General features: G+C 42.8%; 1 protein-coding gene across 4 annotated transcripts in view; it reads right to left on the reverse strand.

Annotated features, from left to right (window-relative positions):
* Positions 1-6,749: 6,749 nt before the first annotated feature.
* LOC138267508 (TRPM8 channel-associated factor homolog) overlaps positions 6,750-26,216 on the reverse strand; it is a 39,605-nt gene continuing 20,138 nt past the window's right edge. For all 4 annotated transcript variants that reach the window (XM_069216507.1, XM_069216508.1, XM_069216509.1 and 1 more), the window contains exons 5-8: positions 25,504-25,717; positions 18,382-18,621; positions 12,849-13,186; positions 6,750-9,500 (exon numbers count right to left, since the gene is read on the reverse strand). In XM_069216507.1, coding sequence (XP_069072608.1) covers positions 9,249-9,500; positions 12,849-13,186; positions 18,382-18,621; positions 25,504-25,717 — 1,044 coding nt within the window. In that variant the 3' untranslated portion in view covers positions 6,750-9,248. The remainder of the gene's footprint in view (positions 9,501-12,848; positions 13,187-18,381; positions 18,622-25,503; positions 25,718-26,216) is intronic.

Here is a 26,216-nt window from a genome sequence, read left to right on the forward strand (position 1 = left end):
ATGTTATGTATTAGAAATTGTTACTTTGTAAACTTGATGCGTGAGACGAAGATATTCTGCGGCTTAGACAATAGCCGCACTGACTGGAGCTAGGATTGCAACAGGAGAGTTACCTCACAAACCTGACGATAGGAACGGGAGAAGAGGAGCCAGTCATTGATGTGGGAAAGACTGTTTAGTTATATTTTTGATTTACATTTGAGAGACTATTGGTCCTACTGTAAACGTACGATTTTCTGATCAATGATGGCTTGAGAAAATGCTTTATGAATTTTGATATATCCAGACCACATTTGGCAGAGAGAGTTCAGTTCTGTAGTGTTGAGAGGCAAATACTTTTCCATTCTAATCCTGTTAGAACCTATTCTCTGTCCTTTGTCGAACCGTTGAGCTCATTCTATTCCATTTTCTACCCGTAGCGGTCCTGTTCGAGGAGCTGAGTAGTTTCCGATGTTCCTTCTCCTCATAACCATCCCGATAGAGTATTTGCATTGCTGCTGTTTCCTTAGCTTGCTAACCATCCTCATAGAGTATTTGCGTTAATGCTGATTCTTTAGCCGGATGTCCTTTTAGTGCTATTCTACTTGGAGGGTTAGTTAGTATGCCCAAATGTGTTGTCAAATGTTATTAACCAAGAATTGATTTTGTTCTTCTGTTGAATCTAGATGTATGCTATCTCTGTTGTTAAGTTATCAATGTTATTAATTTGTACTGTAACTCTTGAATGTCTAATTATCAATGCATTAGTTAAATTGAGGTTCTTTCTACGCTTTAGTCCGCCACTGTTGTTTGTATGCGTTTATCATTTGGTATTGAGACTAATTTACGCAATATTAGCATTGTTATTATAGAGAAATAAACCTTTAAATTTTACAAAAGGTGTGTTTATTCATGGCCCCCTGGGTCATGGTATCTAATGATTACTGACTCAAGGTTTTTGATAATTGACTCATTGAACAATGTTTTGTTGCTTTTGGCTAAGCTATGAGTGAAGGTTATGTATATGTGGAATCACTCTAACCGTAGTCAAAAGGTCCATCAAACCTCTAACGCTTCCCCTTATAAATAAATTATAAAAGACCAACTAAGGCCAGATGCGCTCACAGGGGTATAGACAGAGCTGTGTCCCTGCCCAGTTCTGGAATAACAGAAAGGCAGCGGGTGGGGAATGAGAAACGGAGCACTGTGTAAATCCTGCTATTGGAATAAAGGGGTGCTGCAGGTTAGGGTTGAGGTACACTGACACGAGTTGTATGTGGGCTGAAGTACTGGAATGGTAACGGGCACACAAAGGCAGAAGTGAGGTATGTTAATGGAGCTATGTGTGGAACCTCGTATTGGTGTGTCAGTGTTGCCGAGTGTTAGCCTGGAGGTGCCCTGGTGAAGCTGTGAGTGGGGCCCAGCATGGGAGTGGCATTCTCTGAACCACAGAAGTGAGTCCTGAAGGGCATGTGTGTGAGCCTTAGTACTGAGAAGAAAAGTGCACTGAATGTTAGAATTGACGGATTCTGGTGGAGCTGTGGTGGTTCCCATCAAGAGTGGAGTTGGATGTTGGACTTGAGGTGCACTTGCTGAGCTGTGTTATGCTCTTTTGGGTCCAGTATTGGCTTGGCAGTGGGACTGAATATTAGAATTGACATGCTGTAATGGGACTGTATGTGAGCGGGTCCCAGTATAGGAAAGGAAGTGACCTTGCCAGGGTAGAACTGAGGTGCACTGATGGAGCTGCACCAGAGGTTCCAGTACTAGAGCAACAGAGTGTACTGACTGACTGCAAGAACTGAGATGCTCTGGCAAACAGCGTGTGTGGGGTTCCTGGCACTGGCACGGTTGAGGGCTTCGAGTGTGTGAACTGAGGTGCACAGAGGGAGCTGCACCAGAGGTCACAGTACTAGAGCAGCAGAGGGTACTGACTGGAAGGACTGAGGTTCTCTGTCAGGCGGCGTGTGTGGGGTTCCTGGCATTGGCACGGCTGAGGGTTTGGAGTGTGTGAACTAAGGTACACTGATGGATCTGCGCCTGAGGTCCCAGTATTCGAGCAGCAGAGTGTACTGATTACAAGAACCGAGGTGCTCTGGCAGACACATCTTGTGTGGGGTTCTGGCACTGGCACAGCTGAGGGCTTGGAGTGTGTGAAATGAGGCGCACTGATGGAGCTACGAGATCCCATTATGGAGCAGAAGTAGGCACTGACTCTAAGGATTGCAGAGCTCTGATAGGGGTGGTAAAGAAAATCCGATCCAAGGAAGGGCGTGAACCCGACAGCTGAGAGAGGGTGAAGAGAGCCCACAAACACCAAATGTGACCAAGATAATAGTCTGATTTATAGCCTTGTTTACAGCCAAGCTCATAACAATAAAGTTCTGCAAATGAAAAGGTAAGCTTACCTGGACAGGAGCAGGAAACAAAGTAAAATAAAAGTCCCCTTCAGACTAGATAAACAGTATAAAGCGTAATTATACAGTAGTTGGTCCCTGCTCCCACAGAGAAGAAGGAGGGACAAAGAGGCATGACCACTAGCGAGCAACGATTTTTAATGACACTAAAACTAACAAATAAAATAGCTGGATGTCCACAGAAGTAGTATACTTAAAAGTATACAAGAGGCTGTACGCTTGTGCTCAACCTAAAAAGCAGGCATGCCTGGCGTGCCTCTATGGATCACAGAACCATTCTTGGACTTTGGCAATAGCAGGGAGAGTCACAAACACAAGATTAGTGTGATAACTGTGCCCGTAAAAATCAAAACATTGCATTCACATGTAGTTGGGGAAATTAGGACAGGGGTGCATCACAGTACACCATGTAGGGCATATTCCATCTTAAAAGATGAACCTCCCGGATCAGAGTATCCAGAGCCTAATTCACAGTTGGAGAATTCCAGTCATTAATATGCAAAACTATCAGGAAAGTCTACCTGCATTCCAAAATTGCATTCCTGCTTGTGCTCTGCAGTGTAATCATGCCTAGGTGATGGGGTAGACCATCTTAATAACTTGGGATCCCCATTGTTTATAGCCATCAACATCTGTCTGGATCACAAACATCATTCCACTGCACCCTCACCTAATAAAAGTTCATTGTATAATGCTGGGCTGATCAGAGATGCCTACAACAGAAAAGCATTGCTGTCTTCAGATCCAGAGAGGCCTTCGGACAGTCATCACTTTCTTAGGCTCCTTCTTCCATGTTATGACCGTCAAGGGTACAACTATAGACTCAATGGGCAGTAACATTCCTGTGGTATTCAGTAAGTCCTAGAAGGGTTCTCACCTGGAACTGTGTAGCGGAATCCTTACACTCCAGTACAAACTGGAGTTTAGCATCACCTTTGCCCTCCATAATCCCAAGTTATACAACAGAAGATTCCCCACCTGGCACTTGGTTGTCTTGACAAAAGTTTTGCCTACGGGTTCCCAACCATCACCTGTTCTAGGTGCCTCAGATGGTCCATCCAAGAATTGCCTATGACGGCAATGTCGTCAAGGTATGCCACACAGAAAGCTCTGATAGAACATAGTTCACCAAGCACTAAGAAGTGGCAGGCGCATTCTTGAGCCCAAATGGTATCACCCTAAACTGGTACAAGACTTCTGGTATGGAAAATGCAGTCTTCTCCTTGGCACCAGATTCTATTAATATTTGTCAACAGAAACTGGTCTGATCAAAGGCCTTTATTCTTTCAAGCTAGCAAGTGTGGACTCCATTACAGGGATTTGGTGTGGGTGACTGGGTAAGAGTACCATTGTAACGCTTGGCATAAGCCTCATGCAGACAGCAACCAGCTATATAGTTCCAGGCTCGGTAGCACTTATGACACATCTCTAAACAAGTTTTTCCTTTTTAATTGATCTTGTTGTACAGAACATGCAAAAGAAATGCTGTAATTGCATACCTGAATTGATGTTATGTTAATGATCTTTTTTTTCTGACCAAAAATGTGGATATTTGACATCAAATTGTTATGGCGATCCTTTGTATACGTTGGGGCTTATTATGAGAGGGCCCATGATCTCATTTTAAACGCAAACTCCCATCTAAAATAGGAAGATACTCCCGGTCCAAATTATGCCCAACAAGGGCGTTTCCAACCGCAATTTGTAGCACAAAAACATTGTGTGAAATGCTATTTTGCACACCCAGGATTTATTGATGGCATGTGCGAATTGCACTTGACTCCTAATTCCTGTGTGTGTAAACCTTAGTTGAGTGCCCATTGTGTGCCCGCCAATTAGCTTACCCACATTAATGTGCACCTGATTTTTGAGAGCACATTGTAGGCAGGTCTTTTTGGTTTCCACACTTCTAGTGCCCCATATAATTTGGATCTCTGTAAATGTCCCTGTTACTGATTGGGTCTTATCTGTCCTGCACAAACACTTCAAGCTCCTTCTAAAGAGCCTGTCACTTTAAATTGTTCAATCAACCTATTTTGTCAATGCTGCTGGTAGATGTGGAGCTGAAACTTCTGCTTTTACCAAAGCTCTCACTTACAAGACGTCCTTAAGGTTTGTGACAGTAAAATTGATGGAATACCTTTGTGAATAATGTATGACAGGAGACCCCATTTTAGGGTTAAGGACTCAAGATTTACGCCAGATTATCAGGAGGGCCAATGGTTATGCAAGATGATTTCCATTTAAAGTTACCTTACAGTAATAGACTGAAAACGTACATTGACCTGCACTTATCTTGGTTCTGGTTCAGTACACTGTGCTTCTTGTGATGCTGTGTGTATTGATGTTTATTGCTGGTGGCACAGGATCAGTGATATTTCCACACTCCAACTAGATAAACAGGATACTGCCTGGTGCACATGACTCTCCAGGGTATAGTGAAGTCAATCAGTTCTGGTTTATTATAGGTGGTTGAAGAAACGTCATACACATTTAAATGGTAAGTTTCTTTATTCAAGAATCTTCTGCTCTCCCTTCCCTCACAACAGTCTAACTGTGGTCTTGATGTCATCACAGGTAGGTAAGGTAAGGTAAGAAAGGGAAAGGGTGGGCTATAAACGCTAAGGGATTAGAAGGAAAGGAAACATAAGTAAGGATAAACACTATTACCTATTATATTACAAGAATGATATTACACCCAAGAACCTCAGATACACAAAAGACGGTATTGCAAACTCCATAAATTTAATTTCCAATCAATGCTAGATTTATAAAGAAGAGGAGGACTTTTATTAACAGGTACAGATGGCATGTAAGATTCTGACAAATATCGTAAAAAAGATGGTGCTAGCATCTTCTGCAGTAGAGGGATGATCACACACACTTTATAGAGGTTATGTACTTGATGTTAGTTTTTTAATTAAAATTGAATGTCATAACCTGTTTTTTGTTAGCACTGTCTGAGTCTATGGAAAAGAGTCACAAGCAAATATAATGTAACAAGCTTGTGATGATAGGTTTGGCCTTCTCTTACAAGGGTTTCTAAATCTGGGAACAAATTGGCACAAACCACCCAAATCAGAAGTCTCTAATCACAGCTGCTGAATTTAGGTTGAAAAATGTTTAATAAATCAATCATGTGACAGTGTTGGATGCTGTCATTGTCCTGGCAGATGGCTTCATGGGTATTGTCGATCTTGCTCATGGTTACTGGAAGGCTTGGTTCTATTCGGAGCCTTCCACATGGATTTGTCAGCCAGTCAGCCCTTGTGCAGTTCTTTCAGGCAGTCAGGTTTCCACAAAGCAGACCAACTCAGGAATAATCCCAATAAGGGCCCAACAACAAGAGTAGGCCAAAATTCCGGCTTGGTTGCAACAGGAAGACAGGAAATAACCAGTGCAGGTTCTGCCTGAGTTTTAACATCTGCACTGCTATGGTGTGAAGATGTCCTGGCAACATATTTGGTTCAAAGCACCTACATTTGTTTCATGTAAGGGCAGAGGCTGGAAGAGTTACCTTTTTAATGAACAAATGTTATTCCTATCAGCATGTCCCTGTGGCCAAATGTTCGTGTGTCAATGTACCATGGGTAAGAGGTCAGAACAGTCAAATCTGCTCATGGTCAGAAAGCACTATCATAGCAATGCTAACTACAGACAAATAAGGCAGGAGGGACTTTTTCTTAACAGTAGACAAAAAAAGGCCAGTGGACCCATACCTACGTGCAGACAATAACAAAATGCTTTCATGTACGGATTCATACTTGCCAACATTCTGTGACCAAGAAGAAGTGGCAGAGGTCAAGTTTCAAAACCCAGAATTAGTGTAATCATGACAACTTAAAGTGTATTTGTAAAGTGAATGTTCATCTTTGGTTCTCTTGGTGCTGAAATGACATATGTTTACTGTTACCTAACTCAAAGGTACTCATTTTCAATACGACATGTGGCGTGAATATCTAGATCAGAGGAAATCTCATTACATTGTAGGGGATTATATCAGATAGGCCAAGATAGCACCATGTGGCTCCTAAACCAGACTGAAAATTGAGAATGAAATGGCATGACAACAATGAAAAAAAGCTTCTTTTTAACTTTGCAAAGCATAAAAATGTTCACACACCCAGGGATGTTGGTTAGTAACTCTAACAGAGGAGAAAGCTGTTGGACCTGGCCCTTTTCACTAAGGAAAGGGTTCCCTGCAATACAGATTATTGCTGGATTGGGACAAAGACAAGGACCAACTAAGAAAATACACACCCACCTCCAGGACAACGGTTCTAAAAATAGAATCCAAAATCCACTATTTCATACAAAACCTTTATGTAGACTAACACATGTCAACAACTGATATGAGCTTCCCTTATTTTTATTATACATAGCATATGAAATTCACAATCACGAGAAAATATATTACAATAAATTGATAATTATTAGGAAAAAAGAAAGAAAATCCTACTCCCTAATACATAAAAATTGTATATCTCTTATCAAAACCAAAACCGACATACCATTCATACTCACAAATCACTCAAGTCACCACAAGGAAAGAACAAAACAGATAAGCAATGGAAAGTAGTACTGTTCCCAAATAAGCATCTCAAATATGACATTCCCAAATAAAGAAAAAATGCTAGAGACAAATTATAATGTCCCTAAATACAATGGTGTAAGGGTCCGACGCATCGCCACCAAGGCCGCATCACCTCCCCTGCAACTGTAAGGAATTGACCCCTCACCCCCTTGCCTAGCAGTAAGGAAACAACGCCTCACCTCCCTGGTAGCAGTATGGAACCAATGCCGCACGGGCTCTAGCGACACCTCACCTTCCCGACTCCGTGCAACATCTTTGTTCCCTCATAGTTTTCCAAGGTACCGTACCTGGGGTCAGTGCGACTCCATGACCGCCCTGCACTCCCTCGCAAGTGGCGTTGGACTGTTGGGAAAGACTCAGTCAAAACTACGTGAAGGCCTCAGTAGGAACTATTGTGTTTCAAAGCGCTTTACTAAGATTTAATCTTTGAAAATTCATATTGTCACTTGTGTATGCTGAATGTTTGTCATTTTGATCTTGTTTTACTCATATAAATGTTGGCTATTTTTCTGAACTTGTGTGGAGTACTTTTGTGGTGTTTTCACTCTGTTACCGTGTGTGTGTACAAATACTTTACACATTGCCTCTGAGATAAGACTGAATGCTTGAGCCAAGCTAAACAGGGGGGATTAGGGGTTATTTTAGCACTGTGGCTCTCTTTTCTTGACTAGAGTCAGGGTCCCTACTTAGAAAGGGAGCATACTACTGCCAACTAGAGACCCCATTTCTAACAGAAGCTGAAGTGAACCTCTTAACATATTTTGGCCCTCATTATGAATCTGGCGTTCCATGGACCGACAGACTCATGTTGGCAGGTGGACTGCCGCGGTATGGAAACACCGCCACCGCCAGGCTCCCGCCACCAGGCAGCCTGGCGGTGTCGGCGTTTCCGTATCGAAAGGGCAGCGGTGCAAGCAGCGCTGCCCTGCGGATTATGAGTCCCATTCTGCCAGCCGTTTCCTGGCGGTTTACACCGCCAGCAAAAGGCTGGTGGAATGAGTAACTCGGGTCCCCCTGGGGGGCCCTGCACTCCCCATGCACTTGACATGGGCAATCCAGGGTCCCCCATGCACAGTCCTGTTGTGCATTTCACTGCCCGAATTACGGGCAGTGAAATGCGCAACTGGTGCTGCCGCACTGCCACATTGGAGCCGTCTCCATTTGGAGCTGGCGTCAATGTAAAGGCTCTGTTTCCCGCTGGGCCGGTGGGTGGAAACACTGTTTCCGCCTGCCGGCCCAACAGGAACATCATTATAGGGCCAGCTGGAGCTTCGCCGCGCTGGCGGTCTTCCATCGACCGTCAGCACGGTTGACAGAGAGGTATCCCGCCGTCATCATAAAATCTTAATCTTAAAACTGCCAGGAGAAGCAGTAAGATGAAACTGTGAAACCCGTTGGCAGAAAAAGCATTACCTACCCCCTCAAATCAGCTGACCAGGTACAAAAAATAATTAACATGATATATATGACATAAATTACTAATTACTAAAAAGGTGGCCATTACAGACTGTGCCCAGATTTACCCTCGCTAAGATGTACATTGATGTAAATTGGTAACTCTAGCAGCAGAAGGAACTGAATTTCACCTATTAACATAATCAAGTTCACAACATGACCAAAACAAGTAGATGACTGAGAGAAATCTGTAGGGATATAGATTTGACAAAATATCAATAACACACCTCTTAAATCAGTTGAGTTGGCATGGGTGCTGACTGTTATAGGAAGTGGGATTTGAAACATTTGGAAATTCTTCTTGAATGGCTAAACATAGAAAACAATGTGCTTTATACAAACCTATACCCAAACAATGCTCTAATGAACACTTTTAGAGAAATTTAAATCAAAGATTTTATTTGCACATGATCAGCAATTGTAAAGTACATCACGCTATGACTGCTTGCTGTATTTTCTGTATGGAACAATAAATTATTTAATAGTGTTTTACTACTTCTAGAGAAGTTCATGGTATCAGAGTGAAAGTTATCTAGAAGTTTATACTGGAGATTTAGAGTGATCATTTCTTTCCTGGTTAAGAGACCTCATATGAATCTTTAGGTACATTAACATTTGAATGAAACTACTAAAAAAGTTTTTATATTGCACTTAAATAGAAAGCTATCTGAATTTATAAGTCAAGCAAGAGTTGCTCAGTGTTGCTCAGGGTGTTCGCTTATGCGCCTATCATTGGTTTAGGTACAAATGTAGCCCAATATGCCTGGTTCCAGCATTGCTTCTGGTCCCACCTCTCTCTATGACTAGGCCTTGGCAAGGTAACGCTTCATAGGATTTTCCTCCCACTCTGGCAGGGAAGACAGTTTCTTGGACACCTCATCAGTAATTGGCCAGTCCCATGACTTGAAGAAGGGCACCAGGTTCTTCTGCACCTGTAGGGAGAACTTTTCAGCCCAAAGGTTCATCTTGAAATTGTTCTCATTCTTGACATCCTTCATTTTCTGATAGTCAGAAAAGAGCTGAATGAAAGGGGACCAGCCAAAGCCTTCCTGCAACTGAAGAAAAGCAAAAGCCATTCTCAAATTCAAGAAATGTTTTATACATCTTACAGGATTGCATGCACGGTGAAATGTGAGATACCTTTCAGCAGTTCAGGGGACCATGTAGGTTACCCTCCAAAACAATGCTTGTAAGTTAATCTTTAAGAGCCCACGTAAACCCACAACAATATACTGTATTTTCTAAATTACTGTAAGTTGGAAAGGCATTTTAACTAGAACTATACATAGCAATTAACGCTATCAACAGTACTAAAAAGGGAGACACTGAGATAGTAAAGTGTCACGGATGGTGGATAGAGACATGAGGGAGGCACATACATGGAGAGGTATCAACACCTTTCTACGTATCTATAACATGCAGACTTGGCGATTTCGAGTGTAGCACGAGGGAGTGGCTGGGAGTCTGGTCCTTAGCATGAAAACCAGTAAGCAGGGTTGACACTGGGCTTACCCAGAAGGATGTTTCAGAACATGAGGCTCAAGGAGGTTCAGGAACAAACCAGAAACATTTATTGGCAAAGCAAATTCTTCTGGCAAATGTTTAGCACAGGGATATTTCAAACATGCAAGTATATTTACATCACACTAGGTACGATGGGAGAGAGGTCAGCGGCCGAGGTGTATGTGTGCGTGTGAAGGGTGACCAACAAGAACATAATAAGAGGCACAGGAGCAGAGAAGACAATGCCTATTTGTATGTGGGGGGACACACAGAGGAGCATGATACAAAAGGATAGAGGCCCTGTGTGCACTGGCACAAACAGACACAAGGAGAGAGATGTCCTAGCCATTGGGAGTTTTGGGAAACACCCATGCAGATTATAAGAGAGAAAGAGACCCCTTGCATGCTGTTCTAATCGAGTCTCATGATAAGAGAGAACGCATCCACTATATGTGCAAGAATGGGGAAGTTAGATTAGAGCGAGGTTGTACAGCCTATAACCAGCTGGGCAACAGCAAGAATATATTTTCAGAATAAGCAATGACTTTAAATGAATCCTATCTACAGTCACTGTATGTAAATCTATCTTGTATGGATAGCAAAAAAATTACCTCGAACTTCTCGCACACAAGGCATCAATCTCTGGCAACTCTCAATCAAGTGGAGCAAACACTAACAGGACTTAAAACAAATATACCACAAACAATTGGTCCACAAACACACATTCTCCTTCTGCAACCTTAGACTGGTGAAAAATTTCCATCTCTGCATAAAAAACCTGCACATTGTCTTCTGAAACTGAGACTAGAATTAGAGCCAGTTCTCTCAGGACTTATTACTCACTTAATGAAACACTTGAGCAGTTGTGTTCCACTGCTGACATAAGGGGCCTTTTGGAGTTAGACAGTAAGTGGACCACCACCATAGATGGGCAGATGCCCGTATGCCAACCTCTTCAACCCTGAAACTCTTTAGAGTTTGCGCAAACCTGGTTTTCCCAAAGGCCTAGCCTCCACTTGCTTCCTCTTTGGTTAAAACCATCATCCTAGCACAATTGCTGCTTGGTCTTTGAAAGCCAACTCTATTCTCAGAGGGGTTCTCAAATGTCATTGGCTAATTTCATAATGGCTCTGACATGCATAGAATTGGTGCCACCAGATGAGAATAAAGCATAAATATCCTTGCTCTCTGGGAAAAAAAAAACTCAGCTTACTAGGTAGCCGTCCTTTTTTGCTTCCAAAAATAAACCCTTGCTCTGATTGTTTGTATTTAGAAAATTACAATATTGCTGACTGATGCACCATACTGACTGAGTGACTGCATTGTACAGAACCCCTTAGCATCACTGTTTTCTTCATGCAAAAACAGGGCTACAAAAGACTAAAGTAAAGAATTAACCCTGATATATGTATCTTTAGTCAGCCTTCCGTCTCTACTCATGCAGGAGTCATTGCAAAACTGGTGGAATTTCCTCTATTTAAATACACACTCACTGAGAATCTATACATATACCCTGTGGCTGTAAAATTGCAGTATTCCTTCTAAAAATTAATAGCAAAAAAAGAAAGTATCTATTTCCTGAAGTGCTCTTTTACCTAAGACATTAGTAATACACACACACTACCTGTGGATAAAGCATGCAGAAGAGGAGTAAGGGCCAGATGTAGCAAAATAATATTTTGCGAGTTGCAAATTGCGAGTCACAGCGACTCGCAATTTGCAACTCGCAAAATATTATGCAGAAAGGTGTCTAGACACCTTCTGCGACTCGCTATGTGTTCGCAAAGACCCACCTCATGAATATTTATGAGGTGGGTCGCAGTTTGCGACCCCATAACGAGTCTAGGCACTCACAGGGATGGTGGCCTGCTGGAGACAGCAGACCTCCATGTCTGTGACTGCTTTTTTAATAAAGCAGTTTATTTTTTCTTTTTGCAGCTGCAAAAAGAAAAAATACCGAAACCATTTAGTTTCGGTTTTGCTCTGAAAAAATATTTTTTTTGGCATTCACAAAGGGGAAGGGGTCCCATGGGGACCCCTTCCCTTTTGCGAATGAGTTACCATCCACTTCAAGTGGATGGTAACTGCGAGTTGGTTTGCGACCACATTCGCGGTCCCAAAGCAACTCTGCATGGCGATGCGGTCGCAAATAGGAAGGGAACACCCCTTCCTATTTGCAAGTCGCAGCCACAAATTGCGAGTCAGTACCGACTCGCAATTTGCGGTTCTGCATCGCGTTTGGCCTTTTGCGCCTCGCAAACTGTGTTTTTCGCAGTTTGCGCGGCACAAAAGGCTTGCTACATCTGGCCCTAATTTCTTTAAAGAGAAATCTCTTAACATGGTCTCTTAGAGACAAAATTACTCCATCTTTCTCTCAGGTAGTATCCCACGGTTAGGGACACCATATCATGCACCACCCACGTGCTTCTTTATACATTTCAGAGAATACATTTGTACACGTGGAGGTATAGTATAAGGTGAGTCCCTCAGGATCTTCTCTGTTTGTGGATTGGTCCACCATACCACCACTGCATAGTGGATCTGCCTTTGATCTTGTTTTTGCACTAAAGCATCTCCGGCTGTGCAATTATCAATAGTTAGGACAATAAATTAGCCTTTAAATCCTCATTCAGTTCTAAACCTGAGATTTTTAAGTTTGAAAAAGCCTTAAACCATGCATTTTAACTTTTTTCCTCTAGGTCCCAAACCAAGCCACCACCCAAACCTCTCTTTATGTAAACAAAAAAATCATTAATTCCACCCTTTAATCCCCTATAGCACGAATACTCCTACTGTATAGATATCCCTATTAATTTTAATTCACCATATGAATCATCTGCCCTTAGGTATCCTAGAAATCTTTACCCTCCTCATTTGAAGAACTACAACCATATGTTTACCTGCAAGTATGTCTCCAAGGCAGTCCACACGTGCCAGTCCTTCAGTTTCCCACCGTTCTTCAAGAATTGCTGGATTCTTTCTTCCCTGGACTTTGGCGTAAGAGCTGGGTGAGCTTTGTCTCGTTTGATTCCAAGCACATTCTCATGTACGTAGACAGACCACAGGTTGCAAGTTGCTTCTGTGGTATGAGGTGAAAATTCCCACTCGCGTTTCTGCTGGTTGTGTCCCAACTCATGAATAGGGCCCCACAGGCCGTTAGCTGTGATGTGATCAGCACTGGTCAGCTCTTTCGCGGAAGGCAAGTGGCACATGATAGGATACCCTGCGTGCATCCACCCTGCAGAAAGAGAAAGAAGGAAACAGGTTAGTTTTTGATAAAGGTAACATGGTTTATTTTACAACAAAATAAGACAATACCATCCTGATGCTAGGTTTTCGAGACAAACTGCTTCCAGACCAAAATAAAGGTTAGCATTTTCGGTAATTTAAGGAAGGTGAAATCATTATCAAAAATCATCAACAGCATCTCTCAGTCAGGGTACCTGACTGCTAACATCTGAAGACAGATCCGCATTTCCAAATAACACTAAAGTGCTGGGAATCCTTACAGGGGCACACTTGGGGTTTTGTTAGCTCACATTCTGGAGATCTGAATAGAAAACATTAAGTGTATGATTAATCCACTATTCATACTCTTTAGAAAATCTTCTTTTATCAACAGGTATTTAACAAGTTACATATAGACATGGCTGAAAACTGCCTCAATAGTTTATTAATGAGTGCACTGTACACCTTGTACCAGAAACTCATCAAAAGACTGGAAGAAATGTTTGATGAAAATCTAAAAATCTCAGGCTCAGGAATGAAAGCAAAATAACTCCTCAGCAACACCCAGTCCTGACTGTACACAGTGGACCTTCCAGGAAAGCACCGAGCCTCCATGATGTTGACTGAAGTTATGGTGAGTAGAAATTAAGTCTCATGACAGGATCTACGTACTGGTTGAGGTCATGGAATGGAACAAATTAGACTGCCTAATCCCAGAGTCAAGTCTTTTTTTTTATATTGCAAGATGACTGTCAGTGGAACATCTGAAGAAGGTAACTCGATCACCACGTAAACACCAAGGATCAAGAGTCTCCAAGTGGTCTTTTAGGCAACAGTGACCAGGGATAATTTTGCACATGCACTTGGATCCCTGCTTCTTTCTGTTGCACAGAGAATGAAATAACAGTGTGCATTAAGCAAGTGTTTGGGTTGGTTTCCAATGCAAGATATAATATGAGAACATTTCATAATTGATTGTATACTGTGCTGTTTTGGGGGCATCTCACAGGAAATCCACATTTTCTGAGAGGCCAATGAAATCAAAGGCGCGCTCCTCAAGACCCAGGCACTTAAGTAGAAGGGTGTTAGGGTGGGGTGTAGAAGTCTTCTCTGTTCCATACTGAAAGGTTCCACCTTCTGCAGATTTCTCTGTATTATTTATAGGGTGTCTAAGAGCCAGACCAAGCACAGCTAAATTCGGGATACCAGAATGACATTACTCCCACCAATTTCCCTGACTTTCTGAATGGCAACCTGGATCAGCTGACTCAGAGTCAAGATGTGTCAGAGAGCTGTTCTCCAACAATCATCAGGTAACTCCTGGGAACTTGAGCTTCTCCCTAGGAAGGAAGGCAACAGTTTACACGTGTAGATCTGGTGAGCCAACAAAGCATTGATAGTTGAATGCTCCAAGGCCTCATCAAACACTGCAAATGACCTTTTAATGGATTAATCATTCATGGATGAACTTGGGAGAGCAGAGCTGATGATGTCTGTTTTCTAATTCTGGAGTCAATGTGAGAAACCTTAAGAAACATGTTGAGGGCAATGTCCCACTCCTACTCTTGTTTGCCACTGGAACGCATTTTTGTAAGGCAAGAAGGCACTTTGAACTCCAACATATTTATCAAGAAAGTTGTATTGAATATGTTCCAAAAGAACGCTACAGTGAGCCCACCAGTAGAGCTAGGCATGTCCATGATTGGAGGATTAGTAGGTGAAACGGGCACTGAACAGAAGGTGGCATGGGCAAACCATCTCACAATTTATAAGGGAAATTGATTAACAGGGACAGGCTCAGACTTCTTGTCCATTAACAGATCTCTGTGAGCCACGTTCTGGAGCTGCAGGGCAGTGCACATTGAGCTGTACTTAACACCACTGGTCTAGCAGGTTCATACTCTATTTCTTCTATATAACTACCCCAAAAGGTCTATTTAGATAAACCTACCTTGAGGGTTGTCTATTGAGATCGCAAGCACCCCCTGAGTATGCCTTGCATGGGACTCATCAAGATAAGTGTAGCAGTATATATTCTATACTTCACAAAACTGGCCACCAGATTCTGGCTCTTGATAAAGTGACAATGTGCTGCACCCAATCCTAATGCAGCATCCTGTACCAATAGCATTAATTCTCCACCACAATTCCTATGGACGCATGTTTGCATCATTCTGTTCCACAGTACACAGTGACCTCGAAATCTGCAAGATCCTCATATAATCAGTAGATTTAAGTTTGGCCTGAGGTAAAACTAATTGCAATTGTATAAATCATTGGTGGTGCAAATCCACACGCTTCCATTCCATACAAGGAGGTAGTGGAAGTAATATCTCTTCCCACTTTCTTAGGCTATAAAGATAAACCTCATGCAGAGGTTAACAGGATGGGGATGATCCTGCCTGAATGGACGTGGCTGGGGTAGCTGTCGCACACAACCATCCTATGGAACACAGAGCAACCACAGTTGTATGTCACACTAGCAACCTTTGAAAATATTGTAGCTCCATATCACCTAGCGCTTGATCACTGAGGTTTAAGTATAGTTTTACTATTCTTAACTCCACATCTACTTACTGTGACATTATTGTAGAAGATGATATGTTGCAATATTTTTTTGTAATACCACATGCAGTATGGTGAACCTCACTATCTCATTCTGTGCATACGTGCCTCAACGGTGACTGTGGCTGACTGAGGTTATGGAGGTAAGGGGGAGTGGTACTTCAAAGATGTAAAAGAGGATATCAGTACTCCACTGACATTATTGGGACCTCTTAGACTCTTTTGAATTTCCTGGATGTAGGTAGTCTTTTTACTGAAATGCCTACTTTTATACTATTTTGCCAAGTTCAAATAGGAAGAGGCAGCTTCTGGATCCTTGGGGAAATCCTAACTTTGATAGACTGCCTTCATACCCCGGAAATAGGACTGCGCCCTGATTGATGTCACACAAAATTTACACATGATTGTCTCTTTTGTACACCATGATGGCAACATTGGTGGAGGTGTTGAAGATGTCCTTGCTTCCAAGCCCACAATCATTTTCATGGGTCCTGGGCACAGAAATATTCCACAGTGTAGCTGCTTGTCCTTCCGAGTACTGGCATCAGATTTTACATCAGGGTTTAGAAAACAGTGGGTCTAATGAAAAGGTGTTGTGGAAGAAGAATTCACTGTTTCTTCACAAGCCCCACTGATAATACTGGTTCACCATAAGCAGGTCCTAAACGGTCAACTGGGCTCGCACTAGCGTATCCAGCAGGGACAGGTAGAGGTAGAGGACAGCTTAGGGAGCACCCAAAAGCGTAATACCTCTAGAATGATCAACAGTACTGTACTGCGGTGATCTAGAAGCAAGTAACCCTGAAGGAGAGAAGAGTACTGTCCTATCCTTCAAGTTGGTACTTACAGCATCCAGACGTCAGTCAGAAACCAACAAGGAGGGCAACATGCAGGTGGATCCCACACTCGGATCACAAGGGGGCAAATGAGGTTGATCCACTTAGGATTACAGCAGTACCTGAGCCAAGGTTCAGAATTTGAGATACTTCCACTACAGAGCCCACCTTCAGTGAAGAGGATTCTGTCACTGGAGACCTTTTGATTGGTGTATATTGGAGACCATAAGTTGTTGGTATAGGCCACAGCAGTTTGAGCTGGATGCAAAAAAACTGCCAATATTACATTCTGACAATTCATAACCCTACTAGCTTAAGACTGGAGGAGGATTGAGACTGGAAGAGAAGCAAGAAATTAACTGTTCTTTCCATAGTATGTCTCCATCCTCAAAAGTGCTACCTTGCAATAAAACATTATGGGCTGGTATCTACCCTGTTTGAGTCTTGAAATATTCTCATGGTTGCCACCTCAAGTAGCACCTATTTCAATACATTTTATTTTCTTTCCTTGACAGTACAGATTGTCACCAAATTACGTAGAACAGGGTGGGCAGAGGAAGGGAGGAGGGTAAGAAGCTAGCGTGAACAAAGAAGGTGAAGCTGGCACAGAGGGAGGGAAAGCTGGCAAAAGGAGAGAGAGAGAGATGGGGATAATGGAGTACCTGGTGATAGATGGAAAGGGTAGAATTAGAGAAAGACGGTCGATGTAGGAGAAACACAGGAATACAGAGGAAGCACAAGACAGTGAGAGCGGGGGAAAGTGTGAAACAGGAAATGAAGATGCAGGTAGGCCTAGAAAGGGAAAAAACGAACATGAAGAAAATAAGTCTAAAGAAGAAGGAGAAGGGAACACAGATAAGAAAGAGGAAGACATGTAAAGGGAAAAAGGGAAATGAATGATGCAGGTAAAGCAAAAAGATTGTAAAATGTTTTTTTTACTATAACGTCATATTCATTCATAAACAAGCACTGCCTCTCTTTAGAGGACTTTAATACCTAGATACTGAGACCTTTGGGAATCAACAGGTAGTAGAGACATCTTCTAGTAATCCATTTCTTTCTACCAGTCAACTTCATATTGAAACAAGTATGTTCAGAGTACAATGCACAGTATAACATTATGCTTATACAGTGTTTGAGCCCAGGTTTACAATAGGGTTTTAGGAAGATTGCACCCAGCCAGGGTGTTTTGCAGACACAATGTCCTCCAGGCAATACATGGAGGAAAATGAAAACAGTGCAGCAGGGGAATGCAGAAATAACAATAAAAAAAGACAGTTTCAGAATGTTTTCATGGTTTTTGTAAAACTGAAAGTCAAACGCAACAACCATCCTGGTACAGTTCACAAACGTAATTTCTCTAGCCATTTTCTGCAGTGGAGCGTAACTTGGGATCCAGAACAAGATACCTCCTGCGCTTGAGATAAGCAGGTTACTTGACTTGTTCTGTCAAAAGGTCTCTAATATTCATGCCGGTACTTCCAGTCTCTCAAGACTTCTAAAACTGTACTCTTTAGGCTCCACTGGAGCTGACCTTGGATGATTAAGAATGTGACATATATTTCCATTTTTACTTAATTATGCTTTTTGTTTGCGTTATTTGTGCATCATGTCAAAAATGCTTTCTACAGTCTGTGATTGTGAGGTTTTCACAATGTTTGATTGCTTTTGGCTTGACGCTCCTAAATAGATTCTCAGTCGTAAAACATGACTGAGAATCTACAAGAGAGGGCAGGAGAAGAACACAATTTGAGCAAAAAAAATCACTCTATATCCAGTCTGCTAATGACAACCCAATACTCACCCGCTGATATTTGAACATCAGTGACAAATCTTTCGGGTCTAGGGAAGTGGGGTGAGGAAGCAGCTAACTCCGCTATGGAGCCCATCATCCGATCCCATAGAGCAAGTACAACATCTGGGTCCTCCATCGAGCGAACATTATCAGAGGGAACAGTCAGGATAATATTTTCTGTGGCCAGCTCTGCCCAAGGTGATGGATAATGACGGATGGTTGTCTGCCAAGCCGACTTGCAAGTTTCACCTACCATGAGAAAATAATCATCATCATCTTCCTTCTGGATGTTAAGAAATATTTGATGAATTTAAATAATAATGTAATAAATCTGAATGGTAATGGAACAGTTCATAGCAGAATCAGAGTTTAGAGATACACCTAGACCATCAAGGTGGTGGGAATTTTGACTTTGCAGCTGCACAACCGAAGCAGCTCAAACCATTGTGGGAATCTTGGTCAGCTGAAATAGATGGAAAAAACAGGAGGATTTCAGACAGTAAACTACAACGTTCTTGAAGAAAATACAGCTCCACAGCTAACTATGCCTAGTTCTTTTAGTTATTTGTAGGAGAGAAAGAACCCTTCTTAGAGTTTGTGAGACTGGATACCCCATCATAAATATAGCTAATATCCAGTCGGCTCTGTTACAAATACTACACGGATATAATGTGATGGTAGACAGGATACCCAACATGTTTATGATGTAGAATCTCGTCCACCGAACTCTAAATATGATCTTAAGTTCCTCATTTGACATAGGCATTATGCAACTGGGTTTAAAGACATTTTTTCACTTTGCGTCATGTATACATTTGAAGAAATTACTAGGAGATGTCAAATTAATACTGTCTTGAACCTTGGAAATTACCACACTTGCTTGTGGCACTGCAAAGCAGCTGCACTGACTATGTGGAAATGACCCTTGATAATAATGTTAACCACTGGATATTCCACGGGTTTTGAGACATGCACTAAATAGAGCAGTAACGGCTTTGACTAATGCTAATAGGGGTATAACCATTACCAACTTACTGTTCCTAATCAGAGACTACAATGCTATTGACCTGGGAAGCCTCAACAGACATTACATTTTTTGCTCCCATTTATGCCTTTACCAATCAGAACATTTGACGCTAGGAAAGAGGCATTGCTAGGCTGAGGTATGAATAAGGAAAAAAAATATTTGGAGACTTGAGCACTGGAGACGACACAAGGATATAGAAGAACAATCTGGAGAACTGCAAAGAGAGTCACTCAGGAACAAAACGAAATAGCCGATGAGGAGGGAAAATCTGGAGCTGAGTAACAAGATCAAACCTAGAATAGGAAATGAGAAGCAAATTGAAGTGACCTTAAAAAGATACCCCAAACAGGGCACAGAAGAGAAATTTAGAAGATTACACTAATCAGAAATCCTGATGTTGCCACTTAAAAAACCTGATGAAAAGGGTTTATGGAGAAATAAGACTCAGGGATCTGATAAGAAATCCATAGATTGGCATTAAGGGAAATCCAAACCAGAAAACTGAGCAGAAATCTGCAGGACAGCACTGAGAAAATATTTAAGACTGGCCGCTAGGCAGAAATCTAAAAGATGACATCATGTAGAAATCCCAGTGAGGGCACCGAGCTGAAATCCAAGTGAGAACAGTAAGCAGAAATCCAAACAGGAACACTTAGCATAACTTCAAAAGATGTAAATAAATAAGGAAAAAGACGTGTGATTTGAGATAGGGAACTGGAACCTGGAAGTAGGCAGGCAGTTCAGAGAAATCTGGAATGGATAGAAGGCAAGAAGCTGGAACAGACATTCAGCTATGGGCACTGAAGAAAAATGTGAATGGGGAACCAAGGTGTCTAAAAGGGGCATGAGGAGGTATGCTTGGGAGAGATACTGAGGAACAATCAAATCTCGAATGAGGTAGCACTAAGATCTTATCTAGAAAAGAAACTAAGACAATCTGGAAAGCTCAAATGAGCAATCTAGATGGACAGAAAATTGCAACTAGGAAGAGAAACTGGTGAGCAATCTAGAAGAGGCAGAGAGGAGCAAACAGAAAGAGGCTCTGAGGAGTAAGCCATAGAGGAGGCATTTAAAAACAATAACCTGCTAAGGCCCCTGGAAAGCAATCAGCGAGTTTCAATTAAGAGCGTTCTGGAAAGTGCACAGAGGAGCAATTTGGAAAAGGCCCTGAAATACATTCTGAAAAGGATACTGAGGGACAAACGTAATGGAATCTGGAAGGGGAATAGAAAGGAATTTGGGCAGCATTGAGAAGAACTGTGGAAAGGACGCGACGAATGGGAGCAAGCCGTAAGAGAGGGCACTGAAAGTCTATCAAAATGGAATGATTAATAAAAATCAGATGAAGGAGGGCTGCAGAGAAACTTGTTGGGTGGTTTGATGAGTAGGTTGTGGCGCTCTGATGACAAAGGATTGGTAAATTGTGCTGCAGAGGAAAAGGTTAAAGGAAAAATATGCAAAACCAAATTTGTAGTATTAAATTGATTAGCTTAGATATCTATTACCCTCAACATATCCATGAGCATCTGATGACTTCTTATGCCCACACTAGGCCTTCAGCAAGTGTGCTTGGCTATTATGTTATTCACTTTGTTCTCAAATTTATAAAAAGGACAGCAGAGGATTTCATCTACCTCTCACTCGCCTACTCATTCGCTCTCAGTTTATTGTCACAGGAGTCAGTTTCTGCCATAGTGTTAAATGTAAAACTTGAAAAATACATAAACTTCTGCAAATGATGGAATCATTTTCAATTTTTAAGATGTGAGAAAGTAGCCTCTTTCTAGCCTTGTTACCCCCACTTTTGGCCTGTTTGTGAGTATATGTCAGGGTGTTCTCACTGTCTCACTGGGATCCTGCTAGCCAGGGCCCAGTGCTCATAGTGAAAACCCTATGTTGTGAGTATGTTTGTTATGTGTCACTGGGACCCTGCTAGCCAGGACCCCAGTGCTCATAAGTTTGTGGCCTATATGTGTTCCCTGTGTGATGCCTAACTGTCTCACTGAGGCTCTGCTAACCAGAACCTCAGTGATTATGCTCTCTCTGCTTTCCAAATTTCTCACTAACAGGCTAGTGACTAAATTTACCAATTCACATTTGGCATACTGGTACACCCATATAATTCCCTAGTATATGGTACTGAGGTACCCAGGGTATTGGGGTTCCAGGAGATCCCTATGGGCTGCAGCATTCCTTTTGCCACCCTAAGGGAGCTCTGACAATTCTTACACAGGCCTGCCACTGCAGCCTGCGTGAAATAACGTCCACGTTATTTCACAGCCATTTACCACTGCACTTAAGTAACTTATAAGTCACCTATATGTCTAACCTTCACCTAGTGAAGGTTGGGTGCAAAGTTACTTAGTGTGTGGGCACCCTGGCACTAGCCAAGGTGCCCCCACATCGTTCAGGGCAAATTCCCCAGACTTTGTGAGTGCGGGGACACCATTACACGCGTGCACTGTACATAGGTCACTACCTATGTACAGCATCACAATGGTAACTCCGAACATGGCCATGTAACATGTCTAAGATCATGGAATTGTTCCCCCAATGCCATTCTGGCATTGGGGGGACAATTCCATGATCCCCCGGGTCTCTAGCACAGAACCCGGGTACTGCCAAACTGCCTTTCTGGGGTCTCCTCTGCAGCTGCTGCCAACCCCTCAGACATGTTTCTACCCTCCTGGGGTCCAGGCAGCCCTGGCCAAGGAAGGCAGAACAAAGGACTTCCTCTGAGAGAGGGTGTAACACCCTCTCCCTTTGGAAATAGGTGTGAAGGCTGGGGAGGAGTAGCCTCCCCCAGCCTCTGGAAATGCTTTGATGGGCACAGATGGTGCCCATCTCTGCATAAGCCAGTCTACACCGGTTCAGGGATCCCCCAGCCCTGCTCTGGCGCAAAACTGGACAAAGGAAAGGGGAGTGACCACTCCCCTGACCTGCACCTCCTAGGGGAGGTGCCCTTGCTCCTCCAGTGTGTCCCAGACCTCTGCCATCTTGGAAACAGAGGTGTCTGTGGTACACTGGACTGCTCTGAGTGGCCAGTGCCAGGAGGTGACGTCAGAGGCTTCCTCTGATAGGCTCTTACCTCTCTTGGTAGCCAATCCTCCTTCCTAGGTAGCCAAACCTCCTTTTCTGGCTATTTAGGGTCTCCGCTTTGGGGATCTCACCAGATAATGAATGCAAGAGCTCACCAGAGTTCCTCTGCATCTCCCTCTTCACCTTCTGTCAAAGGATCGACCGCTGACTGCTCAGGACACCTGTAAAACCGCAACAAAGTAGCAAGACGACTACTAGAAACCTTGTATCGCTTCATCCTGCCAGCTTTCTCGACTGTTTCCAGGTGGTGCATGCTCTGGGGGTAGCCTGCCTCCTTCTTGCACCAGGAGCTCTGAAGAAATCTCCTGTGGGTCGACTGAATCTTCCCCCTGCAACCGCAGGCAGCAAAAGACTGCATCACCGGTCCTCTGGGTCCCCTCTCAGCACGACGAGCGTGGTCCCTGGAACTCAGCAACTCTGTCCATGTGACTCCCACAGTCCAGTGACTCTTCAGTCCAAGCTTGGTGGAGGTAAGTCCTTGCCTCCCCACGCTAGACTGCATTGCTGGGTACCACGTGATTTGCAGCTGCTCCGGCTCCTGTGCACTCTTCCAGGATTTCCTTCGTGCACAGCCAAGCCTGGGTCCCCGACACTCTAAACTGCAGGGCACAACCTTCTGAGTTGTCCTCCGGCGTCGTGGGACTCCCTTTTGTGACTTCGCATGGACTCCAGTTCACTCTTCTTCTAAGTGCCTGTTCTGGTACTTCTGCGGGTGCTGCCTGCTTCTGTGAGGGCTCCCTGACTTGCTGGGCACCCCCTCTGTCTCCTCATCCAAGTGGCGCCATCCTGGTCCCTCCTGGGCCACAGCAGCATCCAAAAACCCTAACCGCGACCCTTGCAGCTAGCAAGGCTTGTTTGCGGTCTTTCTGTGTGGGAACACCTCTGCAAGCTTCTTCATGACGTGGGACATCCATCCTCCAAAAGGGAAGTTCCTAATCCTCTTCGTTCTTGCAGAAAACTAAGCTTCTTCCAACAGGTGGCAGCTTCCTTGCACCCTCAGCTGGCATTTCTTGGGCTCCTGCCCCCTCTCGACACTGTTGCGACTCTTGGACTTGGTCCCCTTGTCTTACAGGTACCCAGGTCCGGAAATCCACTGTTGTTGCATTGCTGGTGTTTTTTCTCCTTGCAGAATCCCCCTATCACGACTTCTGTGCTCTCTGGGGGTTGTAGGTGGACTTTACACCTACCTTTCAGGGTCTTGGGGTGGGCTATTTTTCTAACCCTCACTGTTTTCTTACAGTCCCAGCGACCCTCTACAAGCTCACATAGGTTTGGGGTCCATTCATGGTTCGCATTCCACTTTTGGAGTATATAGTTTTTGTTGCCCCTATACCTATGTTCTCCTATTGCAATCTATTGTAGCTTTACACTGCTTGCATTACCTTTTGCTATTACTTGCATAATTTTGGTTTGTGTACATATATCTTGTGTATATTTCTCATCCTCATACTGAGCGTACTCACTGAGATACTTTTGGCATACTGTCATAAAAATAAAGTACCTTTATTTTTAGTATATCTGTGTATTGTGTTTTCTTATGATATTGAGCATATGACACCAGTGGTATAGTGGGAGCTTTGCATGTCTCCTAGTTCAGACTAAGCTGCTTTGCCATAGCTACCTTCTATCAGCCTAAGCTGGTAGAAACACCTCTTCTACACTAATAAGGGATAACTGGACCTGGCACAATGTGTAAGTACCTCTGGTACCCACTACAAGCCAGGCCTGCCTCCTACATAAGACACCTAAAAATTTTATTTTATGATTTCTTCCAGCAAAAAATGAACGGAATCTCCGGAAACTGCCCCTGAAGAACAAGGTACATGAAAGGCAAGGAGCCGGGGTATAATCTCATGGGGATAAAGTCATCATGGGAGCAATGAACATGGAGATCAAATAAAATGTACATGGTCAAGGCTGGACACAGAGATGTTCAGGGATGTTGGGGCAGATGTTTGTAAGTTTTAACAGTAAAGGAGTCAGACGGGCCATGGTGAGGAGTCTGCTGATCCCACAATTGCATTTTCAGGTCTTAAACTGAACTTGTGCACAAACAAAAAATGGATGTGAAATCCAGTGAAATTAAAAGAATATTAATGGAACTGCAAAGAGACCACAAACCTTTGCAATGTAGTTGACGCTTGTTTCTCTGCAGCTGACTGCAGTGTGTGTGTTGAAGGGTTCGGGTGAACACTAGCTATCTTTTTATGCCAACAAATACAACCAACAAATTGTGAACAAAGACAGAACTCAGAGCACTAATGAGATGACACAACATGCCATATTGAAACTTGATGAACCCATGAAACACCAGGCAATGAAAATCACCCGGAGAACACTAAGATATTTAGAGTACATACTGGTAATATACGCAAATCGTCACATTTTATGAGGGTGCTACATGCACGATAGCCCTACATGTGGACTACTCATATGTACTATGTTAAATGTTAGTTGATAACTCTATGACCCTCAAAGCTCTATATGACACTGCGTGGTAGTCAAAGATATATATATATATATATATATATATATATATATATATATATATATATATATATATATCAGCAGAATGGGTAACATCCCACTATTTTATCTGCCTTTTATTTTGCTAGATCACCACTAGCCTACTGTCATAACAATGACACATAATATGACTATAAAACAGGCATAAGCAACATGCATAGCGACTTACAGGTACAAAACATTAAGCACTATAACATGGGGAGGAAAACAAAATGTGTAAACTGGTGAAGTCAGGAGTCAAAACCACTACAAGCCTCTCTCTAATACATCAGAATGTGTAGACAACGTATTGTGGAGAATGTGAGTTTTATTTTCTGAGACCACCTCCTTCCACAGCAGCTGCCAGCTGAAACTGGATGGTTGCACAGAGAAGAAGACTGATTCTTTGACTTGTTTATTGGCATGTGGAGGACAGGAAGAACCACAAGGTGGACTGAATCAAGAAGCTGTAGTAGACTGGCATTGGTGTATGTACTTACCACGCCGGAAGAAGGGAGCTCGCACCGCACCTTCAACAGTGACCTGGACCTTGCCAAGGTTACAATTTTCAGGCACCAGAAAATACAGTAGGCCTCCCCAGAGGCAAGAGACCGGGACTCTTTCTTCGTTGACGCTATATGTTCGTATAACTACTGGGGCGCGGCAGAACTGGTCAGCGCTGTTTAGATTATCTGAATGGCATCCAATTTGCACCTGGAATTTTAATAGTTTTGTAAATTAACCCCATTGTTTGTGACAAATTATTATTAATGTTTGGAAGATACACATTTACATTTGAACACTCATCTTTGTCAACAATGTATTAGTCAATGAAGCACTTATTCTCAAAATATTAGTAATATTACTAATATTTCGAGAATAAGTGCTTCATTTACGAATAAAATGTTGAAAATACTTTTTTTTAGAATATAAAAAATTTGCATAGATAGGAATAGTCCAGGCTAGAAGTTTTTCCGTAATTTATTACCTAGGAATTCTTATTAATACTTAAGGAAATTCACTACTAACAGCGTATAGATATCTCAGGTAACAAAAGCAGTTCCCAGCAAAGAAGGACAGTGATGTCTTTGGTACATTTCTCTTGTGGACTCCACATTCCTGCAAGTGAATGTAGTAGTTTTCGCAAAGAAGTAGCATCATCACATGGACAGGAGCTTTCAAGTCACTACAACATGCAAACTGACCACAGTGA

Source organism: Pleurodeles waltl, chromosome 12 (assembly GCF_031143425.1).
Source record: "Pleurodeles waltl isolate 20211129_DDA chromosome 12, aPleWal1.hap1.20221129, whole genome shotgun sequence".
NCBI lineage: Eukaryota > Metazoa > Chordata > Amphibia > Caudata > Salamandridae > Pleurodeles > Pleurodeles waltl.